Source organism: Spermophilus citellus, assembly GCF_964194105.1.
Source record: "Spermophilus citellus genome assembly, chromosome: 6".
NCBI lineage: Eukaryota > Metazoa > Chordata > Mammalia > Rodentia > Sciuridae > Spermophilus > Spermophilus citellus.
Genome location: NC_138187.1, coordinates 5,103,155 through 5,128,226, shown reverse-complemented (window position 1 = coordinate 5,128,226; position 25,072 = coordinate 5,103,155). Strand labels below are relative to the sequence as shown.

At 58.3% G+C, this 25,072-nt stretch overlaps 2 protein-coding genes across 4 annotated transcripts in view; one reads left to right on the top strand and one right to left on the bottom strand.

Moving 5' to 3' along the window:
• PPL (periplakin) overlaps positions 1-7,552 on the bottom strand; it is a 39,933-nt gene extending 32,381 nt beyond the window's left edge. For both annotated transcript variants that reach the window (XM_081297365.1, XM_081297366.1), the window contains exon 1: positions 7,354-7,552. In XM_081297365.1, the coding sequence (XP_081153491.1) occupies positions 7,354-7,415 (62 nt within the window). In that variant the 5' untranslated portion in view covers positions 7,416-7,552. The remainder of the gene's footprint in view (positions 1-7,353) is intronic.
• Positions 7,553-19,053: 11,501 nt separating this feature from the next.
• SEC14L5 (SEC14 like lipid binding 5) overlaps positions 19,054-25,072 on the top strand; it is a 36,785-nt gene continuing 30,766 nt past the window's right edge. Inside the window, exons 1-2 of one of the 2 annotated variants that reach the window (XM_081300175.1) lie at positions 19,054-19,339; positions 19,991-20,095. In XM_081300175.1, the coding sequence (XP_081156301.1) occupies positions 20,033-20,095 (63 nt within the window). In that variant the 5' untranslated portion in view covers positions 19,054-19,339; positions 19,991-20,032. The remainder of the gene's footprint in view (positions 19,340-19,990; positions 20,096-25,072) is intronic. The other variant, XM_081300176.1, reaches the window with a different exon arrangement.

Sequence of the window (25,072 nt, the reverse complement as noted above, 5' to 3'; positions counted from 1 at the left end):
TTCCAGAAAGCAGTCCCCAGGTGGTGCCCAATAAATACCAGATTGATTGGTCCACTGACAGTCACACTCGCTACTGGAAACTTCTATGGTAATTAGATAGTCAGTTCCCCTACACCCAGTTATTAATCCTGGGGAGGTAAGTCCTAAACCAGACCGGCTGTTGGAAGGGCAGCTCTGGCTCTGTTTTCGAGGCCTAATCTGTTTCCTGCCAGGGAAGGCCACCCCCTCATGGGCCTCTGAGCCAGGCCTAGGGCCCCCGTGTCGGGTGAGTGCTTTTCGGCTCTCCTGACAGACACTCAGAAGGCCAAGTCCAGGGAAGGCCAAGATGGTCTTGAAGGCTTTTGCAATATTTAAACAGGGCTCAAGCCAACCCTGGTACCCCAGGCACGAGGCCATTAGAGACCGGTGGACAAGGAGTACCAGCCTTGCCACTTAAGACCTACTAAGTGCTTGATGCTCTTCCTATCAGCACAGTCCTCTCCACAATCCCGCACCCTCCAACAGACAGGGTTCAAGAGAACTTCAACCCCTGTTAGTATACTGAGTCCCTTCTATGTGCCAGCCACTGTTTCTGGGTTCAGGGTGTGAAAGTGGACAGAGGTCCAGAAGGGACCGGGACTGGCCCTGTTGATGACAGGCAGCCCAGCTGGGCCTGCAGCTCACCCACCAGGCTCTTTCTGTCTGCCTCCCGGGCCGTGGCCCCTGCCCATGGGCCTCAGATTCCCCTCTGTAAGTTGGGGTCTGCCTGCCTGCTTAAGAGTTGGGGAGAGTCAAGCTTCTCATCTGGGGTGCAGGAGAAGAACTCCTTCTGCCATGGCCAAGAGGGAGAGGTAAGATCCTAAAAGGTGCTAGCCTGGTTTCCAAGCTGATCCTGCTCTCCTGCGGCCCCACCACCGGCCAGGCTGGGCCAGCAGTGGCCGGCTGGGTCACCTGCCAGCCTGCCCCCAGCTCAAAAGGCTGGGTTAGAACCGCTGAGCATCCTGGGCTAAGTCCCTTGGACTCCCCGAGCCTCCCCTGGAGGAAGATGTGGTAGAGTTTATCTAAGACAGACCACAGGAGCAGGACTTCAGATGGTCATTTGGGTGAGGTCCTGGCCCCGGGGCTTCCTGTGTCCACACCTTCCCCATGCTGGGCCCCTCCCTCCTACTTCCTCTGCATCTCTCCATCCAGAACCTGCCCTCCATCCTCGCTCCCAAAGCCCTCCTCCTCCCTCCCCAAACCCTTCTATTGCTGGACTGGACTCCCAGACATGGGCTCAGGGCTGCCCGCCAGGCTCTGCCCATGGTGGCTTTCCTTCCCCCTTCCAACCCTCAGGGAAAAAAATGTTTGGAAACTCATGACCTCGTCCAGCATGCACAACGCGCTACGAGGAAATGGCCACCGTCCCTACCAGCTGTGCTTACTAACGTCCTCACACTGAGGTTATTGTGGGTCACCCTGTCTGCTCCCTCCCTGAGGTACAGGGTTTTAGACTTGCTGGTTTCTGCCTAAACTGGTTTATATATATATATATATTTTTTTTTTTTTTTTTGATACCAGGGATTGAACCCAGGGGTGAGTAACCACTGAGCCACCTCCCCAGCCCTTTCTCTCTCTCTCTTTTTTTTCCAGTTGTAGATGGACAGCATACCTTTATTTTATTTGTTTATTTTTATGTGGTACCAGGGATCGAACCCAGTACCTCACGCATGCTAGGCAAGCGCTCTACCACTGAGCCACAACGCCAGTCCCAATCCCCAGCCCTCTTTAAATTTTATTTAGAGACAGGGTCTTACTAAGTTGCTTAAGGCCTCGCTAAGTTGCTGAGGCTGGCTTTGAACTTGCGATCCTCCTGCCTCGGCCTCCAGAGCAGCTGGGATCACAGTGCACCCCTGGCCTGGCTGGTTTATACTTTTAAAACATATGCACACCTGCTCCTAGGAACGGTGGGACTTGCTCTGGACGCGAGGTTCTCGTTTTCCATCAGCTCACTTTGTTTGCTGAGAGTGTCTCGGGTTGTGTGCGCCCGGGCACGTGCGTGGCCTGCGCGTCCCCTTTGATGTCCTCTGTATCTCCTCATCTCCTGCGGGTTCTCGGCTCTGCTCGGCTCTTTCCCTCCTCTATCTCGGGACTTATCACTGGGCCTTGCTGCCGGTTGTTTACCCAGCCCACTCCCTGACCACTGCCCTGCAGACACCGCCAACGGGGGACGGGAGGCTGCTCAGACCTGGCTGTCCTGTCTTCGACACAGAAACCACTGCCCCTATCCTCTTAGTTCCCCTGGGCCCCCGGGGTGGGTGCACCTGCAGGGGATACTGAAGGGGAAGAAAATCTTGGCAGTCCTCCCAAGATCCACACAGCGCAGCGCACATACACACGTATGGCCCCCGCCCTGCCACACCAGCCCTCTCCCAGAGAGACAGACATCCTCCCCATCTGGCCACCACAGAGTCAAACGGTCACTGAGACAATAGCGATCAAGGAAAGGCCTAGCAGGGCGGTGGGAGGGCTCCCCGGGATCAGAGGTGGTGAAGGAGAAGCGGGAGGGCATTCCAGGAAGGAGGCCCATCCTGGGCAAAGGCTGGGAGGCTGGCTGAAAGCCAGGTGGAGACCGAATAAGGGCAGGCATCCATGCTGTGCAGGGCAGCAGCTCCCAGGGCCTCGGAGCAACACGGAACCTGAGGCCAGAGTTATCCCGGGACATGGTCACTGCACGCCGCCTGCCACGGGGAAGGGACGGGGGTGTGGCCAGGGACAGTGGTGAGATGGATGTAAGCATCCAGGCAGGAGGGGCCACCCTGGTGCAAACTCTGGGGGGAGAGGGGAGCAGGGAGCTGACCTGAAGCCTGCTCCGCCCCGTCTGGAGGCTGAAAGGGGCATCAGTAGCCTCCCCAGCTCAGGAGGCTGCAGCACTGAGGCCCAGGCAGAAGCAGAGAGAACACAGACCACAGATTTTCTGCCTGAGACAGGCTGGGACAGGCAGGCTGGAGGCACAGATGGTGCCAGTGAGGCCCTGCACGGCCCTGCCCAGAGCGGAGCAGGAAGAGTGCAGGAGCTGCACTCTGGGAATACCGAAGGCAGCTTCTCCCCAGCCCCCAGATCCCTCGCCCCTGCCCACCCGCAGTGTTGCCTAAGAGGTGGGAATGGAGCTTTGCCTTCCTGGAAACTGCCTCTCTCCAAATAAGGGCCCCTGGAATGCCCTTAGCAGCCTCTCTTCCAGGTTGAGCCCAAATCTGTCCTGAATCTACGTTGTCTGGTCTCCTACCTTCTGCTGAGAGGCCTGGGTAGGAGGCAGAGGGAGCAGAGGCTCAAAGGGCTACTGGAGGTGGAGTCCGGAGCAGGAAGTCAGTGTCAGTACCACCCCCCCAGGCCCACTCCCCAGGGGCTCCCAAACCCCTAGCATGGGCCGTTGGTGAGCCCAAGGTGGGTGCCTTGATGCTCCGCCTTGGGATTGCCCTCTGGGGAATAGACAGCCCCCCCATGGCCCCTAGGGCTCACCATCAGGAGATGCTGGAGCACCTTCAGCCTGGGGCGCATGCAGTAGGTGCTGGGGAAATGGCTGGGCTGTTCACTGTGGCTGTCACCAGGGTGACTGGAGACCGTGGGCTTTCCTGACAGCCCCCCCCCCCAGATCATTCCACTTTCCCACTGTCACAGGGACCCAGCCCAGGCTCCGCAGTTCTCCTCCCTAACAGCAGCATGTGACTGCTGGCTCTGAGGTACAGAGCGCACCCTGAGCGGGCTCCAGGTTGGGGCCGTCACGTGCATGCTCTTGCTGATCCCCTTCACCAGCGGGGGCTTGCTATCACCACCTGCATTTCACAGATGATGAAACTGAGCCTCAGAGACATTGAGTGACCTGCCCAGGGTCACACAGCTCAGGAGGGGCAGAGCTGGGGCTTGAACTCATGCCGGGTGGACAAATGCAGTGCTTTTAACCAGCAAGAGGCTCAGGGTACCCCGATGGCTTCCAGTAGAACAGCTTCCCTTTCACCCACCCACAAAGCCTTGGGCCCTGCCACCCATGCAGGAGCCCCCATTAGGGCTGAGCCATTCTTGCAAGACCCTGTGTGGGTGGGGTTGGGAAGTGTGGTCAGGCTGCCGAGTTTACTGAGGTGGAGGTCTGGGTGGAGGGGGATGGGGCTCCCTGAGGCCCAGTGTCTGTCCCAAATCAGAGACAGAGTCCAGTCCGACCCCAGAGCTGGATCTGAATTAACCACAGCACTCAGACACCTCCCCTGAAAAGCCCTCCTGACCACAGCTTCACCTCCCGCCCCGCCCGCTGTCACCCTGGGAGTTTCGTAATCACACGTGCTCAGGCTTAACCCCCTCCTAGCTCCCTGATGGAGGGCCAGCAACCTGTGCGGGGAGGTTGTCATCTCCACATCTGCCCCTACCGTCTGGGAATGGGGTCCTCAGGCAGCGCACAGCCTGTCCATCACGGCCTCCAGCTCACCCGGGGTACATAGTGGGTACCTCATCTGCACTTGTCAATGATTCTAATCATCACAGCAGCCTTGCGTGAAACCTCCCATCTTTTCCCTGAGTTACTTCATTCAGTCCTCAGCCGACATACTACCAGGCAAGCACTACACTTATCCCCAGTCTCCAGGTACAAAACAGGCTCAGAGAGCCCAAGCAGCTTTCCCAAGGTTGCGCAGCCAGGGAGGTGGGAATGGGTCCTCAACAGAGCCTCCCCATTGGGCTGGATGCTGTCCTCCAGCACCTGCACCATCAGGCCTGACCCTGTCATTAACTCAGGTGTGAACACCAGCTCCCACACCTGTCATTAGGAACTAGGGCGACGGGAGCAGCGGGATTCACACCCTGTCCGGCCCCTCCCCAATTTCATCTGCTAAAGGGTGGACAAACAGGAAGGGGTGGCTCCCTGGATGTGCTCTGTTCCCCAGTTGGACTTGTGCAGTTCAAAGCTCCGGCCGCTGTGAAGGTCCAAACTCAGGGCTCCTGATCCCCTGGGCTCAGGAATGTGCTGACACCCCTCACCTGGGCACTTCCTGTGTGCCAGGTCACTACTGCCCCTATAGCCTCACGTGGGAGATACCTATTGCCACCCCCACTTGGCAGACTAGGAAACTGAGGCTCAGAGCCTGAGTGCCAACATGGCCAAGCCAGGATCAGAAGGGAGGCACCTGGTCTGGGGTGGGAGCTCCCACCACCCTCCCCCACTGCACCCCACAGGCAGCCCTCTCTTCCCCGCACATGGAGAGGGGCCCCTATAAAACTCAGGTGAAAGAACAACTTGGGGGAAGCTCCCTGTGACCAGCAACCACAGCTTAGACCCCAAGTACCTGCCGTGGTGCCCACTGCAAGGCCATCAGGTAAGGTTCATGAGAGTCTTGTCAGAACAGGGCACAGGGCTGCCCCACCCCACAATCAAGACCATCACCCAGATCCCACCAGGGGAATGGCAGAGGGGCCTGCTGGGCTGGGAGACCATGCAGGAAGCATGGGCCCCGACTCAGGGCTGTGGCTATACTTGTGCTTAGTGCTGGGGTAACAGCAAGGACAGGTGACCCCCAGGTCCCTCACCCCTCCTGGACAATGAATCAGGAATGTGTGCTGGAGAAAGAGACCTCTAAGCTGAGACCGCTGGCCAAAGGCTGTCAGCCACGGCCGGGGGTGGGGGGGCCTGCCTCAGCTGGGAGGCAGGCAGTGCCAGGCATCCTTGCTCCCAGACCCTCAGAGTCCCCCATCTGCGGGGGAGGGGGGGGCTGCCTTCCTCCCCTCCTGGCTCACCTGGGTTCCCTGGAACCTTGCTCGGTCCAAGCCAGGAGGGGGCAGTGGAAGACAGGCAGGCCTGGCCCCCTCCTGGTGTGGGAGTCTGCGTGTGTGCAGGACTGGGGTGGGGTGACTAGAGGGGAAGGCCACAACAGTCGTGTGGGACTGGCACCGAGCTTCTGATTGTGTAACGCCAAGGAACAGTGCACAGACTGGACGGGACCCCAGCTGGACTCGGGAGCCAGCTGGACCCGCAGCAGAGAACAGGGAGGAACAGCATGCAGGGCCCTGCCCAGTCTCTGGGGTTGTGAAAGACTGGGGAGGGGAGGGTTGGGGACCTCCAGAGGGGGAAGAGATGCCTCTGGACTTAAACAGCCCCAAGTGCAGGCAGGAGTACAGTGGACCTTCTGTAGGGATGAGTCTCCAGGGACTCCAGTGTCCATGCCCCAGCCTGAGGTGGGCCGGAGCTGGACCTAAGGTGGGGGTGATAGCCAGGCTCACAGTCCTCCCCTCCTCCAGCTGAGGCCTGGGGGAGGGAGGAGAGCTCAAGGGTGCAAAGGCGTCCCACCCAGGGAGCCTGGGCCCAGCCAGGTGAGCTGAGCCACTTGTCTAGTCTTCACCAGCCTGAAGTTCCTTCTTGGGAACCCGCACCCCATTGTCCCCAGTGGGTAGGTGGGGAATAAGGCAGGGGCCGAAGTCCGGCCCCTTCCCCAATCTCAGCGTCTCCAGGAGGCTCCCCCAAACCGGTTATTAAGTGAATACATTAGGCTTATCAAAACGGACGTGGGCTGCCTCTCAACGCAAACACATCAAGACATGTCATTCCCTTCCCAGGCGGTCCTGGGAACCTGCGGCTCCCAGACGCCGCCAGTTTCGGGTTGGGGGGGTGGCGGTGGAAGAAGCCACACCCCTGAGAAATCGTGCCGCTCCAAAGAGGCCCGACGCCGCCCAGCCCGTGCGCAGAACCCGGCTCTGGGAGGCAGCGGGTGCCCGGGCTGGTTCCTCCCTCGACCCGCACCCACCACTGCCTCTGGGCGCCGCCAGAGCCCGCAGGCAGGCGCTGGAACCGCTGTGTCAGGTGCCCCCTCCCCTCCTCGCCCCATGCCACACAGCTTCTCGCCTCCTGGACACCAGAAGCACCTGCGCGCTCTCCAAGCGTCGCTGGGGAGCGCCCCCGGCCCAGCTCAGTGACCGGCCCCTACGCCGGGCTCCCGGGGCTCCCCGCGGCGCCACAACCCAGGGTGTCGCCTATTCCAGACTTGCCACTCCCGCATCCCGGCGATGATTCCTGGCCCTAGGAGACCCACAGCCAATGGCGACCCTGGGACACGGAAGTGCCTTGTACCCCCAATTCAGTTCCCCGACGTCTAGGCCCCCAAAATAACGCTCCTGAGTTTCTAGGATCCCCTTCGTCTCACATGGTGGCCCCTTAGGCTCCCCTTCCCCGTCCCATCCACCTCGGCGGTGCTTCCCAGCTCCGGGGGGACCTTGGCCCGGCGTCCCCCACCCGCGCCTGGGTTCCCAGCCCTCTGCGTCCCGTGCAGCCACCGGGCCCCACGTCCCGGGAGGTTCTCCCGGCTCAGGGCGCCCCCCGCGCGACGGCCTCCTGAGCGCAGCCGGCCGGCGCCTCCTCACCTGCGGGTCTGCACCTTGGGGCTGTATTTGCCTTTGTTTCTCTTCCTGAAGAGCGAGTTCATGGTGGCGCTCCGGGGCGCGGCGGCGGGCCGGGCGCGCACTGAGGCGGGCGGCGGGCGGCGGGCGCAGGTGAACGATCGGCGGCGCGGGGAGCCCCGAGTGCGGGCGCGGGCGCCTGGTCACTACTCGCGGGGGGCGGGGCGCCGGCCCGCCACTCGCTCCGCGGCCGCTCCCCGAGAAGGTGGCGCTTACCTTCCGAGGAGGGGCCACCGCGGGCGGGGCTTGGGGCTCCTGGGGTGCCCGGCCCGGGCCAGCCCGAGGGAGCTCGGGGGCGCTGGGCCCGGCCGGTCGCCGCCCCCGCGCCTGCCTTTCCTCCAGCAGTCCCCAAGCGCGGGGGCGCAAAGGCCACCTTCGCCAGCACCCTCGGCCCCGCCTTCCACGCACCTCGGGCCTGCCGCGCCCGCTGGCTGGAGGCCCGCACCTGGTGCTGCGCTGCCCCGGGCACTCTGCGCTCCTCCTTCTTTGGCGGACACCCAGCTGGGCCCCGGGACAGGTGTGGCCGAGACCCAACGGGTCTCCCCGTGCCTCGGGTGGCTAGAGAGCTGCCCCCGCGGTAGCAGCGTGGGTGGTGATTGAGAGAACAGGACTCAGGGGTTCACGGCCCGAGCTGAAGTCCTGCTGCGGCCCTGGGTTGACGGCCACTCAGTTTCGTTTTTGTTGTCAAAGGTTGATAAAAACTCCCCACATCCCAAAGGGTTGTGAGGAGATTCCTACAGATAACTCACACAAAGCGCTTGGCACGGCGTCCTGCCTCCAATGTTCAGGAAGCTTTGCCCCTATCGATCAGGCCATCCAGAGAGGACAAAAAATCTTTTGAAACGTTCATAACTCCAGGTCCTGGCGAGATGGAAATACTTTACAAAAATTGCTCGGTTTCGGTGCAGAATGCACAATTCTGCCAACAGGTCCCGGGTTAGACCGGGTGCCAGAGGAGAAGGCTGCAGTTGGATATCCAGAAACCAGCTGATGCGGGTAGGGCCCACAGCTGGGAGGGCTCAGGGCCGCTGGGGAGGGCCTGGGGGTCCGATTCCAGCTGGGGAGGAAAAGCCCCCCCGTTTCCGGGGAGACTCCCGAGGCAGTGAGGTTAGTTATGGCCAGAAGGCTCTTAGAGGTCAGCTAGGGAGTGAAGATGGGGGGCAGGGGGCCGGCTTCCTGAGTCCTGGATTCAAGTTCCACCATCTGGAGTCTTCAGGCCAGTCCCTCCCCCACATATTTTCTATTTATAACTGAGGTTGGGGTGGAATTGATCCCCAGGGATTTTTCCTGCCCTGGACCCCAGCACATCTGATGTCACCCAGTGTCCTTCAGGTCATCTCTTGTTACTGACACTGAATGGCGGGGGTTTCCAAGGGTTATAAAGGACTCTAGGAAGCCCCTATCCTTAACAGGGAACCCGTGGGTGGCTTTAAGAGGTTGTGATTCTCCTAAAGTTGCTTTCAAAAGATGTGTTCACCTGTCCAATTTCATTTGTTCATTCACTCAACCTGTTCCCTATGTCTGCCAGCTGCGCTGCACCTGGCTCTCTCTGCTCCTGGCGGGTTGAATAAGAGGGAAAAGCCAAAGCTCAGCTAAGGGCTGTCATCCTGAGGAGGGAGCACATATTAATAAAAAACACAACACTTGCAGGTGGCGCACACTTGTAATCACAGAGGCTGGGGAGGCTGAGGCAGGAGGAGCTCCAGTTCAAGACCAGCCTGGGCACCTTAGTGAGACCTTGTCCTAAAAATAAAAACGAAGGGGCTGGCGTTGTGGCTCAGTGGTAGAGCGCTCGCCTAGCATGCATGAGGCCCTGGGTTCGATCCTCAGCACCATATTAAAAATAAAATAAAGATATGGTATCCACCTAAAACTAAAAAATAAATATTTTAAAAAATTAAAATTAAAAAAGAATGCTGATGTAGCTCCATGGTAGAGCCCTTGCCTGGCGTGCTTGAAGCCCTGGGTTTAATCCCCAGTACTTCAAAAACAAAAACACAATTCAAACTGTTGGCTTTTCAAAGGGGCCAGGTGCCAATAAAGGGCTGCGTAGAGACAGCATTTCCGAGGTTGTTGTGCTTTGGAGTCTCTGGGGGAGTTTCTAAAGTGCAGATTCCTGACTGGGGAGTCTGGGGAGGGGCCCAGGAATCCAATACATTGACAAGTCCTCCTGCCACCTCAGAAAAGCCAGGAGGAGAGAGAGGTCCTGCCTGCAGCCCCCAAGTGCTCAGGCAGAAAGCTCTGCACCGAACTCCCCCAAACCCGACCTCCACTCCCATCTGGGCTCTGCCTGGGCCCCTCTCCCCGGCTCCCAGGGGGCAGTCCTCACAGCTGCAGTCCTCACCAGCAAGGCGGGAACTGTTCCCTCCACCCTGAAGTGACTTCCCTCCCTAGGTCTGAGGACACTGAGGGGACATGCTCTCCAGGCAGCTCATGCCAGGAGCAGATGTCAGAGGAGCCAGGCTTTAGGAACATGGGTGTGTGTTGGGGACCCCTGGGACCTGCAGGAGCCTGGACACCACACCAAGCTTGCTCACCACAGAGACCCCTTCCCCACACAGCAGTGGCCACAGGGAGGGGCTCTTCAGGGGCTTGGTCCAGCTGGCTCTGGCCCTGCTCTGCCTCTCTGGACGCCCTTTCCTTATGTCTCCACTACCTTTGCCCACAGGTGGCTCTCACGCCGGCATTCCACAGGGACCTCACTGTGACACTGTGAGCATAGAGAGGAAGCTGCCCAGGGTGGGTCCACACTGGGGGTGCAGCTGGGGAGAGGCTGGTGTGGAGGAGAGGGCAGAGGTGGCCCACAGAGACCAAGGCGGAGTCCTCTCGTGGCTCGTGCCTCTCTCCAGCGGAGCAGGTGGGGCAGCGGCACCCCCCCAGTGTGGTATGCTTGTGTACTCCCAGAAGGGTCCACCAGAAGCAGCCAAGAGTGACCTCAGGAAGGAGGAGCCTGGGTTTCACTGGGAAGGAAGCGGAGCCTGGAGAGACCAGGCTGGAACCCCGCTCAGGCCTTTCCAGCTGTGAGAACGTGGGCCAGTCCCTGGGCCTCTCTGAGCTTCAGTTTTCTCCTCTGTGAAGTGGGAACAAACACAGGGTCATCCCCATGAGATCCTGCGTGTGAGCACCTAGCATGGTCCTGGCGGTCAGAGGCCCTAGCAAATGGGAGGGGTATGTGTATGGGGGGTCGAGGGGCACAGGCTGCGTGGGAGCTCCAAACGGGGTCAAAACTCTGGACTTCTCCAAACTTCTGAATCCCCTTCCCCTGCAACTCCTAGGAAGGTGGAGGTTGGTTTGGGGCAGGAACTGGACCGGGGATCCCGGGTCAGCGGGCTGGGAGCTCAGCTGATGCACACCATGGCTCTTGATGGAAGTGGTGCCAGGTTTTATTTATCAACGGCTGACTCTGCGCCAGGCAACATGGCACGTGGCCGACGCATCTCTGCTGCTTGGTTCTCTCCAGCTAGTCTGGCGGGGTGAGGCAGGCCAGGGCTCCCTGCCTGGGAGGTGGGCAGTTCTGGGCTTACTCTCCAGGGAAGGGAACAGCCCTGAGAGGTACAGAGCTCAGCTGGGCTGGAACCAGCCTGCCTGCCCCAGTGCCTGCGCTCTTGGACCCCCACCGTCCACAGGCTCCCTGGCTCCCACTCCCAGCTCAGGGCAGCTGGCCCAGCTCCTGCTGACTCAGCTGGGCCTGGCCCAGGAGTGGGGCAGAGAACCAGCAGATTCAGGGAGGACTTCCCCTAGTGCTCCTCCCTCTTCTCTGCACCCGCTCTCAGCGGGCCGGAGCTGGCCTGGTGGTGTGGGCACGTGGGTGTGAACATGTGTGTGCTTTCCTTTGTGGGCAGGCCGGATGGGGTGGGAAGTCTACTCTCCCCTCGTGCATCCTCCCCTGGGCACGTGGGATTTGTTTGGCTCCTCGGAGCCCTCTTAGGCCAAGTGACTCATCCCCTCCGCTGCAGGGGTGGAGGGGAGGACCTGCCGCAGAGGTCTGCGGAGGCTGTTTGCTTTCCTAGGCTTTGCAGGACGATGGTTAAGTGGGTGCACCTGCAGGGCCACCCAGGTGCCTGGCAACCAGGTGACCCTCACCCCCAACACCTGGCCTCTTTCTGCAGCCAGACAAGGCCACTGGCTGGAAGGATGCCACCATCTTCACAAGGGTCACCTGCGCCCTTCTTGCCGCCACCATCCTGTCCCCGGCTGCAGCTGCAGAGCTGCTCCCTGGGTGCTCACCTGTGAGCCAGGGTGATACAAGACCCGTGGCACCGCCCCACCCACCGTTGCCAGAGAACAGTGGCCTGCTCCTCACAGTGGAGTCCAGCCTCTCCTCCCAGGGCGAGGCCCAGGTCCATCCTCCCACGGATGCCCCCGTTCTCTGCTCTCTGACTCTGTGGCCTCACCCTCACCTGGGGAGCACTTAAAAAGCATATTCCAAGGGCATCCCCCAAGATTACAGCTAAGTAGGTCTTGGCAGCATCCAGGAATCTGTGCTTTAAAACCAACTATGCCCTTGGACACTGAAGCAGGTGGTTTGGGGCCACCCTGAGAATCACAGCCGAGGACAGAGACAGATGTGCACAAGTCCAAGGCTCAGTCAATATGTGGTTGGGAAAAGCCAAAGCTTTAGTTCAAAGCCAGGCTGTGTTTGAATCCTGGTTTTGCTATAAACCCAGCTGTGTGACCTCAGATAGCTGGTTTAACCTCTCTGGACCTAATTTTCCCCATCTGCGAAAGGAGGAAGAGCCCGTGTACAGAGTGCAGAGCTCCTGGTGTGGAGGCCCCTTTCTTCCCAGTCCTCCAAGGGCCAGGAGGGGAGTGGCCCAGCTCACCCGTGTTGACTTCCTCGCAGGAAAATGGAAAATCCTGCTGGCCCTCCAACCCACGAGGGCTGACTCACTCGGCCCTGGGCTGGGGGCCTGGTGAGCTCCCCACACCATCCCCTGGGGAGAGTGGAGGCCGGGGCCTGGCAGCAGGGACAGGAGAGGGTCCACAGTGACTCACAGGCGCTGCCTGCCCCCTGACTCATCCCTAGAGAATGCACCTCAGGCCCCCACCCTTGGCAGCCTGCCCAGTCCTGGCCACCTCCCCCTGGCCTGCAGCCCCCACTGTTGCTGCGGGGAGGTGCCCTCCCATGACCCCTGGTGGCCCTCCACAGATCCACCTGTACAGCCTGGCTGCTGTCAGAAGACCGAATCAACTCCCAGGGGGTTGGACAGCTGCTGCTCTGAGCCCCCCACTGCCCTGTCCCTTCCCCTGGGACCAGGCCTGGGAGGGGTTAACTGGGCTCAAAGGGGCCTCTCTCGGACGCAGTGCTGGAGTCCACGCTGACCAGCCACATCGCCCCTCTGCCTGTTCTGCAGACCCAGGCCTTGGGGTTACAGACACCTCGTCACGAACCCTGGGCCACTTCCCATCCCTGGCTACCTCCCTGGGCCTGTGCCAGGGCTTCTCAGGCTTGAGGCTGCCCTGCGAGGTCACCCTGTCAGGGCGGAGAGTGGAGCTGGGTGGGGCTGGACAGGCTCTGCCAGGCCTGGATCCTGCAGGACAGGCTGCCCAACCCACCCCAGAGGCCTGTCCTCCCTCCTCACCCAGGCCTGCTTCCTCTCTCTGCCTCGCAGGGGCCTGCTGGGCTCGGGCTGCCAGACCTGTGGGGCTGCATTCTAGGCCAGTGTCCAGGGTGTGACTGACCCTGGGGCCTGCCCAGGTCAGAAGGTCAGGATCCTGTTCCCTCTAGAGCCGTCAGGCCTAAGTGATGGATAGAACTGGCCATGGGCCGGCAGAACACAAACTCAAGTCAAGCATTCTCTTAAAGCCATGGGTTTGAATTGTGGCTCAGCCATGATCCTGGCTGTGTGACCTTGGCCAGGTGGCTTAACCGCTCTGTAAAACAGAACCAGTGAGCCGAGATGTCAAATTCCAGTTCCTCCATTTCATAGTTCTGTGACCCTGGGCGAATGTCTTCACCTCTCTGAGGCTTGGTTTCTCCATTGTAAAATGGGGACACCAGACAACAGCTCCCTAGGGTTTTGAAGAGAGTCAAGGAAGTAAGACAGGTAACAATCGAAATAACAACTTTGGTTCAGTGCTTACTGAGTGCCAAATACTGAGTGCTTGGCTGAATACTAAGTGCTAAGTACTTGGTTAGCATTGTCAAGTAGTTAGCACTTAGTACTTGACCCCAGTCAAAAAAGCACTTGGCACTATTTTTCCAGCTTTGCTGAGGTTTCGTGGGCATGACTAAGCGCACGTACTTAAAGTACTGGAGCTAAGGAGTTTGACGGAAGCACCCAGCCAGGAGATCACTTCTGTAATGGAGACGAGGAACTGGCCGCTCTCTCCTCAGTTTGCTGACCTGGATGTTGAATTCCCAAGACCCGAAATGCCTGCCCAAGGCCGTAGTCCGTCCATGGGACTCAGGATTCTAACCCCGAGGCCAGAGCCAGTGCCCCAGCCCCCATTGCTGCAGCACTAGGTGGTGCCTGAATCACAGTGTGCACTTGGTGACCTGTCCAGTGTGGCTGGGAGGGTTGGAGCACGGGAGTGGCCCCTGGACAGCCCCCAGAGGAGGACTGGGCAAGAGGTCCCCAGTGGGAGGTGGAGGTCCTGGAGACCACAGTCTGACGTTTCCATGGCAACCAGGCTCCTCCCCCACCCCAGGAGAATCTCCAACCTTACCCCACAGAGCCTCCTCCTCGGGCACTTGTCCATTTATGGAGCCCCTGCTGTATGCCCAGCCGTGGGGCAGCAGCAGCAGATAAGATGTAACCCCCATATCAGGGCACTTGTGCCTGTGAAGGGGAAACGGGTGGAAAAACAGACACGGTGTTTAAGAAAGTGAAACAGCAGAAGTGGCCGTGGAGGTCAGCGTGGGGAGCCGTGGAGGTGGGAGTGCAGGGCTCCGCAGGCCTCTCCAGAGGAGGCCGGGTGGGGGGAGTCTCCCACCATGTCCTCGCTGTTTATGTTTGAAACAGAGCGGCCCTGTCCCACGGGTGGCCCCCACGCGATGGCCCCCACCTGGGATCAGCCCCAGCGGCCTGTCCACTCCGCCTGTCCACTCCGCCTGCTGAGCTCCAGCATTCCTGCCTGGGCCCCAGTGCCCAGACCCCGTCTGCTGCCCGCGCAGGCCATTCTCTGATCACAGGCTCAGGCTTAATCCCCAGCCTGGGCCCCAGCCCCAGGGACTGATGAGTCAGTGCCCATCAGGACAAACACTCCCTCCTCCCCGCCCTGGGGTCCCTGCCCCGCCCTGCCTGCCGCCCCGTCCATCCTGTTCCCCACAAAGGGCCTGGCCTCTGCTGGCCTGGGGAGGCTCTGGGCCAGGCCTTCAGCGCTTCCTGGACCCACGGAATGTTCTGCACACAGGGAGCTACAGGAATGAGCCACCTGCCGCCTGTGGCCGCTGGCCCCCGGGGGAGGAGTGGGGCCCCATTGCTGTGTCAGTGTAACTTACGCGAGTGACTGTGTAGTCCTGTTTTTAATCAAAGCAAATGTGTGCAGCCCTGTGTGTCTGGTGGCCACCTACTGAGCAGGACCCAGGCACAGAGCGGAAGCACAGGAGCTGGCCCTCCCCGGGCAGGGGCTGGGAAGGCAGCCGGGCCCCTCCCACCTGCCCAGTCCCTGGGTGGGACCCCAGCTGGTGGTGAGGACCTCACACCCAGAGGGGGCCTGCGCTGACATGTGCGTGGGGGGTGGGGGCTCCATCACTTCCCAGCTCCTGTCTGGCCCTCAGGGTGGGCCCACCAAGGTGCAGGGCTCCCTGATGGTTCTCCAGGGTCTTCCCGCAGCTTCTTGAAGACCGCTGTCCTCACAGGCACATCTACCTGGATCTTGACCCTCTACCAGGTCTAGACCCCACCTTCCCCCACACCAGGGGCCTTCAGTTCTCCCCGATGCTGCAGCCCCTCCTCCCTCCTCCTTGGCCTTCCTCCTCCCTCCTCCCTCCTCCTTGGCCTCCCTCCTCCCTCCTTCCTCCTCCCTGGCCTCCCTCCTCCCCCCTCCTTGGCCTCCCTCCTCCCCCTCCCCCCTCCTTGGCCTCCCTCCTCCCTCCTCCTCCTTCTTCTACTACAGTTCTTCTTAACACAGCCGCCAGAGGCTAAATCGAAATCACGGGGCTCTCCTATCCCACACCTCTCAGCTACTCCAAGTCCCTCAGCTCAAATCAAACTGACAACCCTCTGCATGGCCTGCCTGCTCTCCCTGGCACCCGCCCTGGCCACCTCCCTCTTGCTCACTGTGCCCTGCACACACTGATGGCCTCCCAGGGCCTCAGATACAGAGAGTGCACAGAGGGCACCATGGCCTCAGGGCCTTTGCACTAGCTGCCCCAGTCTCTTCTTTAAGCCTTTGTTGCTCAGGTCCCCTTCTCAGCGGGGCGGGCCCACACCTGTCTGCACTCCCCATCCTCTTTCCTGCCAGCACAATTGGATCCCCCAGTAGAATCCACCAGGTTTGGTGGTCAGCTGCCACTTCTCCAGGGTGTGAACTCCTCAGGGCTGGGGTCGGCCTGGTTTCTCTTTGACCAGAACATTCTCAGTACCCAGGGCACTCCTGGACCACACTTCACAGGTTTGTCTGTAGCTCAGTGGTGCCGTGGGGCATGGCAGGGGTGAGGCCCACGAGCAACGGCAGGCCTCCCTGCTCCCCCTGGGCTTGGCCAAGCAGAATGGGTGACCAGGGAGCTCCGTGGACTGGGACCCCTCCCCGACACTGTGCCCCTCTGTGGGGTGCCGAGAGGAGTGGGGAAGGACACAGGGTAGGCTGAGCCCATTCCCCAGGGTGCTCATCCCACCAGTGACTAGGAGCAGTGGCTGCCGCTGACCCCATGGGGCCCTCCTGAAGGTGCTCCGTCTCCCTGTCCCCGTGTCCTCTGCCAGTAGCCGGGCAGTGCAGGGCTGCAGGGCCCTTTGCCCAGGCCAGGCTGGCTCTGCAGGCTCAGCTCTGCCTCTCTTGCTTTGGGCCGGGCGGAGGTCTCCCTGCCGCTGGCCTCCCCTGCAGGGGCCTCTAACCCTGGATCAGGCCTGAGACACTCCTTTCTGTGTCTTTGGCCCAGCGAGGCCGGTTTCAGATTCCTGACCTTGGACTTGTGAGATGATGGACTCCGGCTGTTTTTCAAGACACAGATTGACAATGGCTTGTTGCGGTGACACAGCACCCTCCACACTCAGGGGGCCTCATCTCTGGGCCACCAAGGCGGCAGGAGGGAGGGAATGGGACCCCCTCCACCCTCTGGTACTCCACCCTGGACACCCTCCAAGTCCCGGCACCCAGAGGCTGGGCAGTGTACTGGAGGCTGCCCAGTGGCGAGGCTCCCAGGTCACGCCTGCCTCAGCACCTCTCGGAGCGTCTTCTAAACTCAAGGGGATTGCGGGATCCAGATTTGAAACTGACCCGAGACACCTATGGGAGAGTGGCCATGAGAACTCCAATTCTGCTCCTCCAGCCTACGATCTAGCTGTGGGGCTCTGGCCTGGCAGGTTCCTGGGTGGTCATTTCTCCCTGACCCAGAAGCAGGCAGAGCTACCAACTCCCACACCTCTCCCCACCAGGACTGGGTGAATCCCGGTGGCATCCACAGGGGGAGGTGACTCAGTCCAAACGGGAACGAAGGGCAGGCCTCGCTCAGTGGAGGGCACTGGCTGAGCCCGGGCCGGCCCTGGCACCTGGCTGGCCGTGGACAGACCTAGAACCACCATGCTGAGGGAAAGAGGCCCCGTGGTGCAGAGTCCACCCACGGGAGAGGCCAGGGCAGGCACAGGCAGGGGACAGAGAGCAGGTGAGTGGCCGTGGGGCTGGAGGAGGCCGCACGGGGCTTCTCAAGGGCTATCCAATGTCATGCCAGGGCTGGGGGCAGCTCAGCCGCAGGGTGGAAGTTGGCAAGGATGAGGCCCATCCCCAGCAGGGAGAGAGAGAGAGAGAAGAGAGAGGAGGGAAGGGGAGGGGAGGGGAGGGGGGGAAGGGAAGAAGGAAGGAAAAAAGAATGAAAGAGAGAGAAAGAAAAAAGAAAAGAAAGAACATGTCCAGTTGTTTGTGGGGAGAGCTGGAACAGTAAATACAAAGGAGGACTCCGTCGGAGGTGGGCCGCCGCTGGGGGTGGTGCAGCGCTGGCTTAGACGGCAGGAAGCTCTGGGACGAGGAGGAATACTTAACAGTAGAAGCGGGGTAAGAATAGGAGACACAGGTGGTAGGTGACGGTGACATTATTTATTTATTCCCTGGGGCTGGAGGAAGAGGAAGTGCAGTTCTCATGCCCCCTGCGGGTCCCATTTTCTGCGTGGAGCGCTCGGTGCCCAGTCCCCGCACCAGCCCCCGCTCCCGGCCCGCAGAGTCAATCCTCCCGTGGTGGGGGCAGAGGAGGCGCCCACTCGCCTTTTGTGCTCGCGACACCGGCTAACACTGTTGATGTACACCGCGAGCCTCGCACGGAGCCCTCTCGCAGAGCCCCGGGAGGAGCCCCGCCAGCCTACTCACCTGTGGCTGCTCCCGACGCCATGGGCTGTCATTTGCCGCCACCTTGTGGCGGCGAGGGGAACTCTGCGTCCCATTTCCATCTCTGATAACCCAGATGGCACGGAGCACCTGCTGCCTGCGCGGTCCCCAGTTCAGATCCTGAAGACTCGCCTGCTGACCAATGAGGCAGCCACAGCCCTGCCTTCAGGGAGCTCGCAGTCTCCGGAGAGAGACCACCAGAAACCAAGACGAATGAGTGGACACAAGGACTACGATGGGATGCCGGCTGGGCAGGGAACAGGAGCAGCTCACTGCAGGGACAGCCGAGGTGTCCGGAGGGCTGTCCGCCTGCCTCCGTGGGAGGCGGGTCCGATTCCCCCACACGGAAGGCGAGTTCATCCAGGGCGGGCGCCGAGGAGCTGCTGGGTGACAGTGCGATCCAGAGCCAGCGTCTGGGCTCCTGCAGGCCAAACAGATGAGGAGTGGAGAGGCAGGACTCAGGAGGGGAGAGCTGGGCCTCCGCGAGTCCCGGTGGGCTGAAGGGTTCGGATGTGAGCTAAAATGAGGGGGTGGGCAGATGTCGCCCTCCCAGGATGGTCCTGATCCGCCTTGTTTTAAACCTCCCTCCGCTGGTTTCTTGAAGCCCCCCCCCCTTATTTTTCTCCCTTTGGCATTTTTCACCACCTACTAATTTGCCTTATTTATTTAATGTCTGTCTCCCCTATGGAATGAAGACCCACGAGGGCAAGGAAGTCTGGTGTGTTCTCTGGTGACTCTTCAGCGCCTGCAGGGCCCGACGCTGAGCGGGCGCTTTGTGGACACGTGCAGAACGCCTGGAGGGGCCTCCCGGGCACGGCCAGTGGAGGAAGGAGCGGGCTCCAGCCCAGGGCTGCGGGATTGAGCGAGGGACGATGCACCTGCACTGAAGGGCTGAAGTACACTGCGCCGGAGGCACTGGCCTGGCGGAGCGCAGAGCCCACCTGGGGGCAGGGACCTTCCAGACTCCCGGCAGTTCCGGAGGCTGGGCGCCTTAGGGGCGGGACGGGAACACTGGGCCGTCCGGAGGCGTGGCCAATCCGGAGGAAGGGTCGGGATGAGGGCGTGGTCAAGCAAGGGACATGCAAAGTGAGGGCGGGGCTAAGAGGGGAGGGAGGAATCCGTCCGGGGCGGGGCCAGTAAGTGAGCAAGGTAAACCTGGGCGGGGCCGTGGCAGGCGGCGTGGGCGGGGCCAGGGCGTGGGCGGGGCCAGCCCGATCTCCGCTGTCCCGGGTCCTGGAGCGCTCCGGGCCCGCAGGTCTCTCTCCAGTCGCTCGGGCTCCTCCCCTGCTGGCCGGACCGCCGGGTGTGCTGGGCTTAACGCCCCTGGCCTGGCAGCCGCGGTCGGGCTCCGCCCCAGGCGCTGTGCTCCTGCTTGGCGACCACTGGAGACCTGGCGAGCTCAGCTTCTGGGCCAGGCGAGTGCCAGGACACTGCCCCCCAGGCTGTGTCCCCAGAGACTCCAAGAGCTGAGGTGAGCAGGGTTGTGGGGGCCTGTGCGTGCATATGCGTGTGTGCCTGCTTCTGTGTGGGTGTGCAAGTGCGTGTGCGCATGAGTGTGTGTACATCTGTGTCCGTGGATTTGGGTAGGTGTGTGCTTCAGTGAGCTGCGTGAGTGTGCAAAGTTGTGTACCTGTGCATGGTGGTCCTGTGTGGGAGGGGAGTCATGCATGTGTGTGGCATAGACAGTGCAGGTGAAATTTGGTGACTTGGGGGGAAAATAGGAGCGCAGGATACTTGGGGGGCTATGTGTCAGGATGTCTGTGGCAAGCTGTCAGAGCATGTGTGAAAAGAATGGTGGGAGTGTAGGAATTGCGTGTGTGCACGCTTGCGTGTATGTGCACGTGCTGTGACGGTGAAGGGTGATTCTGGGGACCCTCCCTGTGAAGGGGTGGGAATGGAGGAAGGTTTGGAGTGCTAACTGCTCTTGGAGGGGTGAGTGTAGTCTGGGGTCTTGGGTAGTGGACAGGACAGGTGTTTGAAGCCTGGCCTGGACTAACTTGGAAATCATATCAGCTGCCTCACTTTGAGGGCTGGAGAGAAGTGTGGGTGGGCCAGAGGGGCTGGGGAGTGTCCCTGCTTGGTGTGAAAGGAGCTACTGTCTCACCAGTCACCCCTCACCCAGGCTCTGTGCTGGCCACCATCTGGGTGGCTTCCAAGTGTGAGCATGGTGCAGAAGTACCAGTCTCCTGTCCGTGTCTACAAGTACCCTTTCGAGCTGGTCATGGCGGTGAGTGACCCTGCATTTTCGGGCCCCCCATGGGATAGTTGGAAGGACTCAGGAAGCCAGCTATGGTGGGAAGAAGAGGGAGCTCCCTGGACCCCCGGATGAGAAAGCATTATTGAGTTACTCTGCTACCCTGGTGAGTCAGGCTTCTGACCAGTCACCCTCCCCACACACACACACTGTCCCTTCCCACCTTTTCAGAACTTCTGGAATCCCTGCCCGGTGACCAAAACTTAAGAACTGTTTGTCTTCCCCTAGTTGAAAGCTTACCTTGCCCTTACTTCAGACCCTTCGGCGGGAAACAAGGATATGGGGGGGGGCTAAATGTGTCCCTTTTGTAATAATAATAGCTGCATGCACTGAGCATTTGCATTGCTAACTCTTCACATGCAAGGTTCCCTTCAATTTGTTAATCCCACTTACCTCTACTAGACAGAAGCTCGTACAGGTTGAGGGGTGGCCCCAAATTCTGTCCCAGGGAGAGGTGGAGTCAGGACTCAGATCAACTCAGAGGGGACTCCAGAGTCCTGATTTTAACCACCGTGTCCCCAGCGTCTCCTTCCTATCACAGACCCTCTGTGTGTGCCCTTCAGTGAAGCTGAGACCAGGAGGTGAGAGGGGGTGAATGAACAGGTGGGAAGGGTCTGGCCCAGGGCGTTCAGGACACGTCACAGAAGCTGTGCCACCTTTCAGTGTTGTGTGGCCAGCTAACGTTGGTTGCCTCCTGGATCAGTGGCCTTTGTGCTGTGGGACAGGCGCTGGGGACAGGCTGACACAGGATTCCTTCTTAGTGTCATTGTTCTGTTTCTTGGAGCTTCTCTTTCCTGCTGGAAAAATGAGGGCAGCGCTATGGGTCGGGGTGAGGAGTGAATGAGATGGTTCATGGTGCCCTCAGTGGCGAGGCCTTGGGCTGGTGGGAGACCCCAGTGCAGGCTGCTCCCAGTTACTACACCAGGCCTTATAGAGGCTTGTCTCCAAAGTGTGGAGACACCTGAGTCCACCCCTGTCTGCCCCACCTGCCCCTGCATCCTGGGGAATCCCAGCTCCGCAGTTCCCTGGCCGGGTGACCTCCCAGAGCCACCACTCTCCTCGTCTACAGGGGGATCATCTGCTTTCCAAATCTGGTCAACACAGGGAGGGTCAATTTATGGAAGGCTCCAGTGCAGGGTCTGCTGGGGCGGGGGGGGGGGGCTGCTGCTGCAGGAGGCCTGGTGATTGCTGTTGTCGTCCGTCTTTCCTTCTTTGTCATGGGGGTGGGACTCCAGGTGGGCGATGAAGAGACCCAGGGGTACAGAGTTGGAGGGGCTAGGTCCCTACTGCTGCTCTACGGTGTTCTGGCTGCGTGTCTTTGGAAGGTCTCTGAACTTCTGTGAGCCTCGGTTTCTTCATTTCTGAAACGGGGAGGGTTCAATGTTCCTCATGAAGTTGTCACAAGGATTAAAAGTGGTCTTGGGCATGTGTCTACATTGCCCGGCACAGGGCCGGGTCCTACCAAGCAGACAAAAAAATGGCAGATCAATATAAATAACTATGCTTGGTCCAAGCCTCCTGGCAGCACATGTATTCTAAAGACCTGAAAACTCACCGACTCATTCAGTAAAAGAGAGAGACGTAACCTTCTGGGATGGTCCAGGGAGCCATGAATCTTGGCCACCAAGCTAAGACACGACCATAGAATGAAAAACCAACTATAGCGCAGGCTTAAAAAATGTGAACTCAGTTTTGCAAAAATATTTACAGTCATTGTACTTTAAAAAATCACATGCCAGTGCACTTGCTGGGCCTGTGTGAGGCACTGGGTTAGATTCTCAGCACCACATATAAGTAAATAAAATAAAGGTCTATCAACAACTAAAAAGATAAATAAATAAAGAATGTATATTTAAAAAATCACATACCTGTGGATGTCTTAATATGACTGGCACCACGGATTACCTGCCTTTCCTGGAGCAGGTTAAACCTGCACTGAAAGACTTCATCCTGAAAATGCAGGATGGCTCAGTTACCCCCCATCTGCAATTGTCTCCAGGTGTTAATGGATCTGGGCACCTACAGTAGAGGCTTGTGGATAGGTATTTTTATTTATTTATTTATTTATTTATTTTGTGTGTGTGTGTTGAACACGGACACAATACCTTTATTTTACTTACTTATTTATGTGGTGCTGAGGATTGAATCAGGGCCTCACATGTTCAAGGTAAGTGCTCCACCACTGGGCCCCAGCCCCAGCCCTGTGGATAGACATTTTTTTAAAAGGTGCTTTCAGGGCTGGGGTTGTGGCTCAGTGGTGGAGCACTTGCCCCGCACGTGTGAGGCACTGGGTTTGATTCTCAGCACTGCATACAAACAAGTAAGTAAAATAAAGGTCCATCAACAAGTAAAAAAAAAAAAAAATTTAAGTATTTTCTATTACTTATTATCCATACCGGTGTTAATCTATTTGTACTTTTCAGAGGGACTGTCACAACCATGTCTTCTTATCTTCTGTATAGTCCTTGTCTGCGAAACGGTCCCAAGCCACAGAAACACTGACCACAAAGCCACTTTGCCGACTGTTTACAAAACATTATTGTCCCCAAAATAGCTGCATAACTGCACATAACTTGCAGGCGGTGTGGGCACAAAAGGGGTTTTTCTGCACTTAAGGTCCCTCTTTGTCTCCCAGCTAAACACTTGCCCTCAGTTTGGATCAGATGCCCGGGAAGTTCCAGATGGACTCAGCTGTTTCCACTGCATCCGAGTGACCAAGGAGCTGGTTTTCTGGGTCTTGTTTAACAAAACCAATTTGAGATTCAAAGTGTCCCTTGCTTCTTCAAAAGTCCACCAACAGTGACATAAATAACTGAAATTGGGCTCATGGAATTGGTTATAATTCCACTGTGAGGGGACCTTTTCAAACCCTCTCCAAAAAAATATATTTTTTCTTAAAAGTGTATCTAGGGCTGGGGTTGTGGCTCAGTGGCAGAGAGCTCACCTACATGCATGAGGCACAGTGTTTGATCCCCAGCACCACATAAAGATAAACAAACAAACAAAAAAACCGGAATAAACAAAATAAAGGTATTGTGTTCATCTACAACTAAAAATATTTTTTTTTTTTTTTTAAAAAAGGTGTATCTAACCAAGGCCAGGCGCGGTGGTGCACACCTGAAATCCCAGCAGCTCGGGAGGCTGAGGCAGGAGGATTGTGAGTTCAAACCTAGCCTCAGCAACTCAGTGAGGCCCTAAGCAACTGAGCAAGACGAATACATAAAATACAAAAATGGGCTGGGGATGTGACTTAGTGGTTAAGCACCCCTGGGTTCAATCCCCAATGAAAGAAAGGAAGGAAGGAAAGGAGGGAGGGAGGGAGGGAGGGAGAGAGAGAAAGGGAGGGAGGGAGGAAGGAAGGAAGGAATCTAATCAAAGGAATGGATATCTCTCTCCAAATTCCTGCATGGGAATTCCTGAAGGCGGGATTCCAGGGCCTCTGCTTCTTTCTTGATGGCATTCTATATGGATGTCCCAAAGAGTGGGCTGGTGTTCCCTTGGCAAGCAGAGAAAGGAGTCCAGAGTGGCTGGGGAGGGTCCCTGTCCTTTGAGTGCCTGGTCCTAGCAGGTGGGCGGAGGGGGTGCTGTCTCTGTGGAATCTAGGTTATCCTCTTTCCCAGACGGGTGCTGGTGAAGAGCCAGAACCACCCTGCTGGGTCCCTGCCCTGGCCTGGGCACACTCCCTACTTCCTCTGAGCTTCAGAATCTCTGGAAAACTGTGGCCACTGAAGCACCTGGGGAGGAGCAGGCAGCGTTGAAGTGAGGATTCAGTCAAGGGCTTGGTGCATGGACGGGGCTCACTGGGAAATGTGTGTGAACCACGGCTTGAATGGCTGCTTGGGAGTCACTCACACACAGTTTGCTCACCCATTTAAGGATGGGAGTCCGCGGTGTTAGTGGAGTCATGGATGCACAGCCCATGTGTGCTAAGCCCACTCTCTGCCAGGAGGCGCGAGGCCCCCAGCCCTTGAGCACTTTAATCACCCTCAAAAGCAGCTCCCTCCCACCCCTTGGCCATGTGCCCCTCAGCTCTCTCCTTCCCCTGACCTGCAGCCTGTCCCCAACCCCAGGTCACCGCCCATCACTTCTGTCTCTGTGGATTTGTTTTTTCTGGACATTTCGTATCAAGGGCATCTGACAATACATGGAGTTTTGTGCCTGCCTTCTCACACTTAGTGTAATATTTTCTTTAAAAAAAATCTCTTCATTGAGATATGATTGACGTATAAAAAGCTGAGTTTTTGTGTTGATGGGCCTGGGGATGAGGATCCGCCCAGGTGTATGATGTTCTCAAGGCTCGTCCACCGAGCAGCAAGGATGGTACTGCATTTCTTCATGATCAAGGATGCTTGGCTGCGTGGCTACGGCACGTTTGTTTATCCATCGACCAGTTGACAGACATATAGAGGTTGTTTTCTTTTCTTTTTTTTTTTTTGGGAGTTAGAAAGAATAAACCATTTATTAGTAGTTAACATATGTTAAAATGGTTTAATGACTTAAGAAAATATAATAGAGGTTGTTTTCAATTTGGCGCTTTTGTGAATGATAATGCTGCTAGTGAACGTCTTTGCACAAGTCTTTGCATGGATACATTCCTTCCAAAGAGATCTCTGCTGTGTTTGGTGGTTTTTTTTTTTGTTTTTTTTTTAATGGATTTAAACGGGTTCTTTTTTTCTTTCTTTCCTGTTTAAGGAGGATTTATTTTGGCTCATGGTTTCAGACCACAGTCAGCTCTCTCCATTGCTGTGGACGTGTGTTCTATATTATTTTTATTTTGAGATAGGGTCTCTCTAAGTCACCGTGACTGGCCTTGAACTTCCGATCCTGAGGCTGGCACGCTAAGGAGACTGTCCCTTAATGCTGCGTTTGCCAGGGCTGCCAGAAATGGGTGGCCCAGAATGACAGGCATGTATTGCCCCACAGTCCTGGAGGCCTGGAATCTGGTCTCAG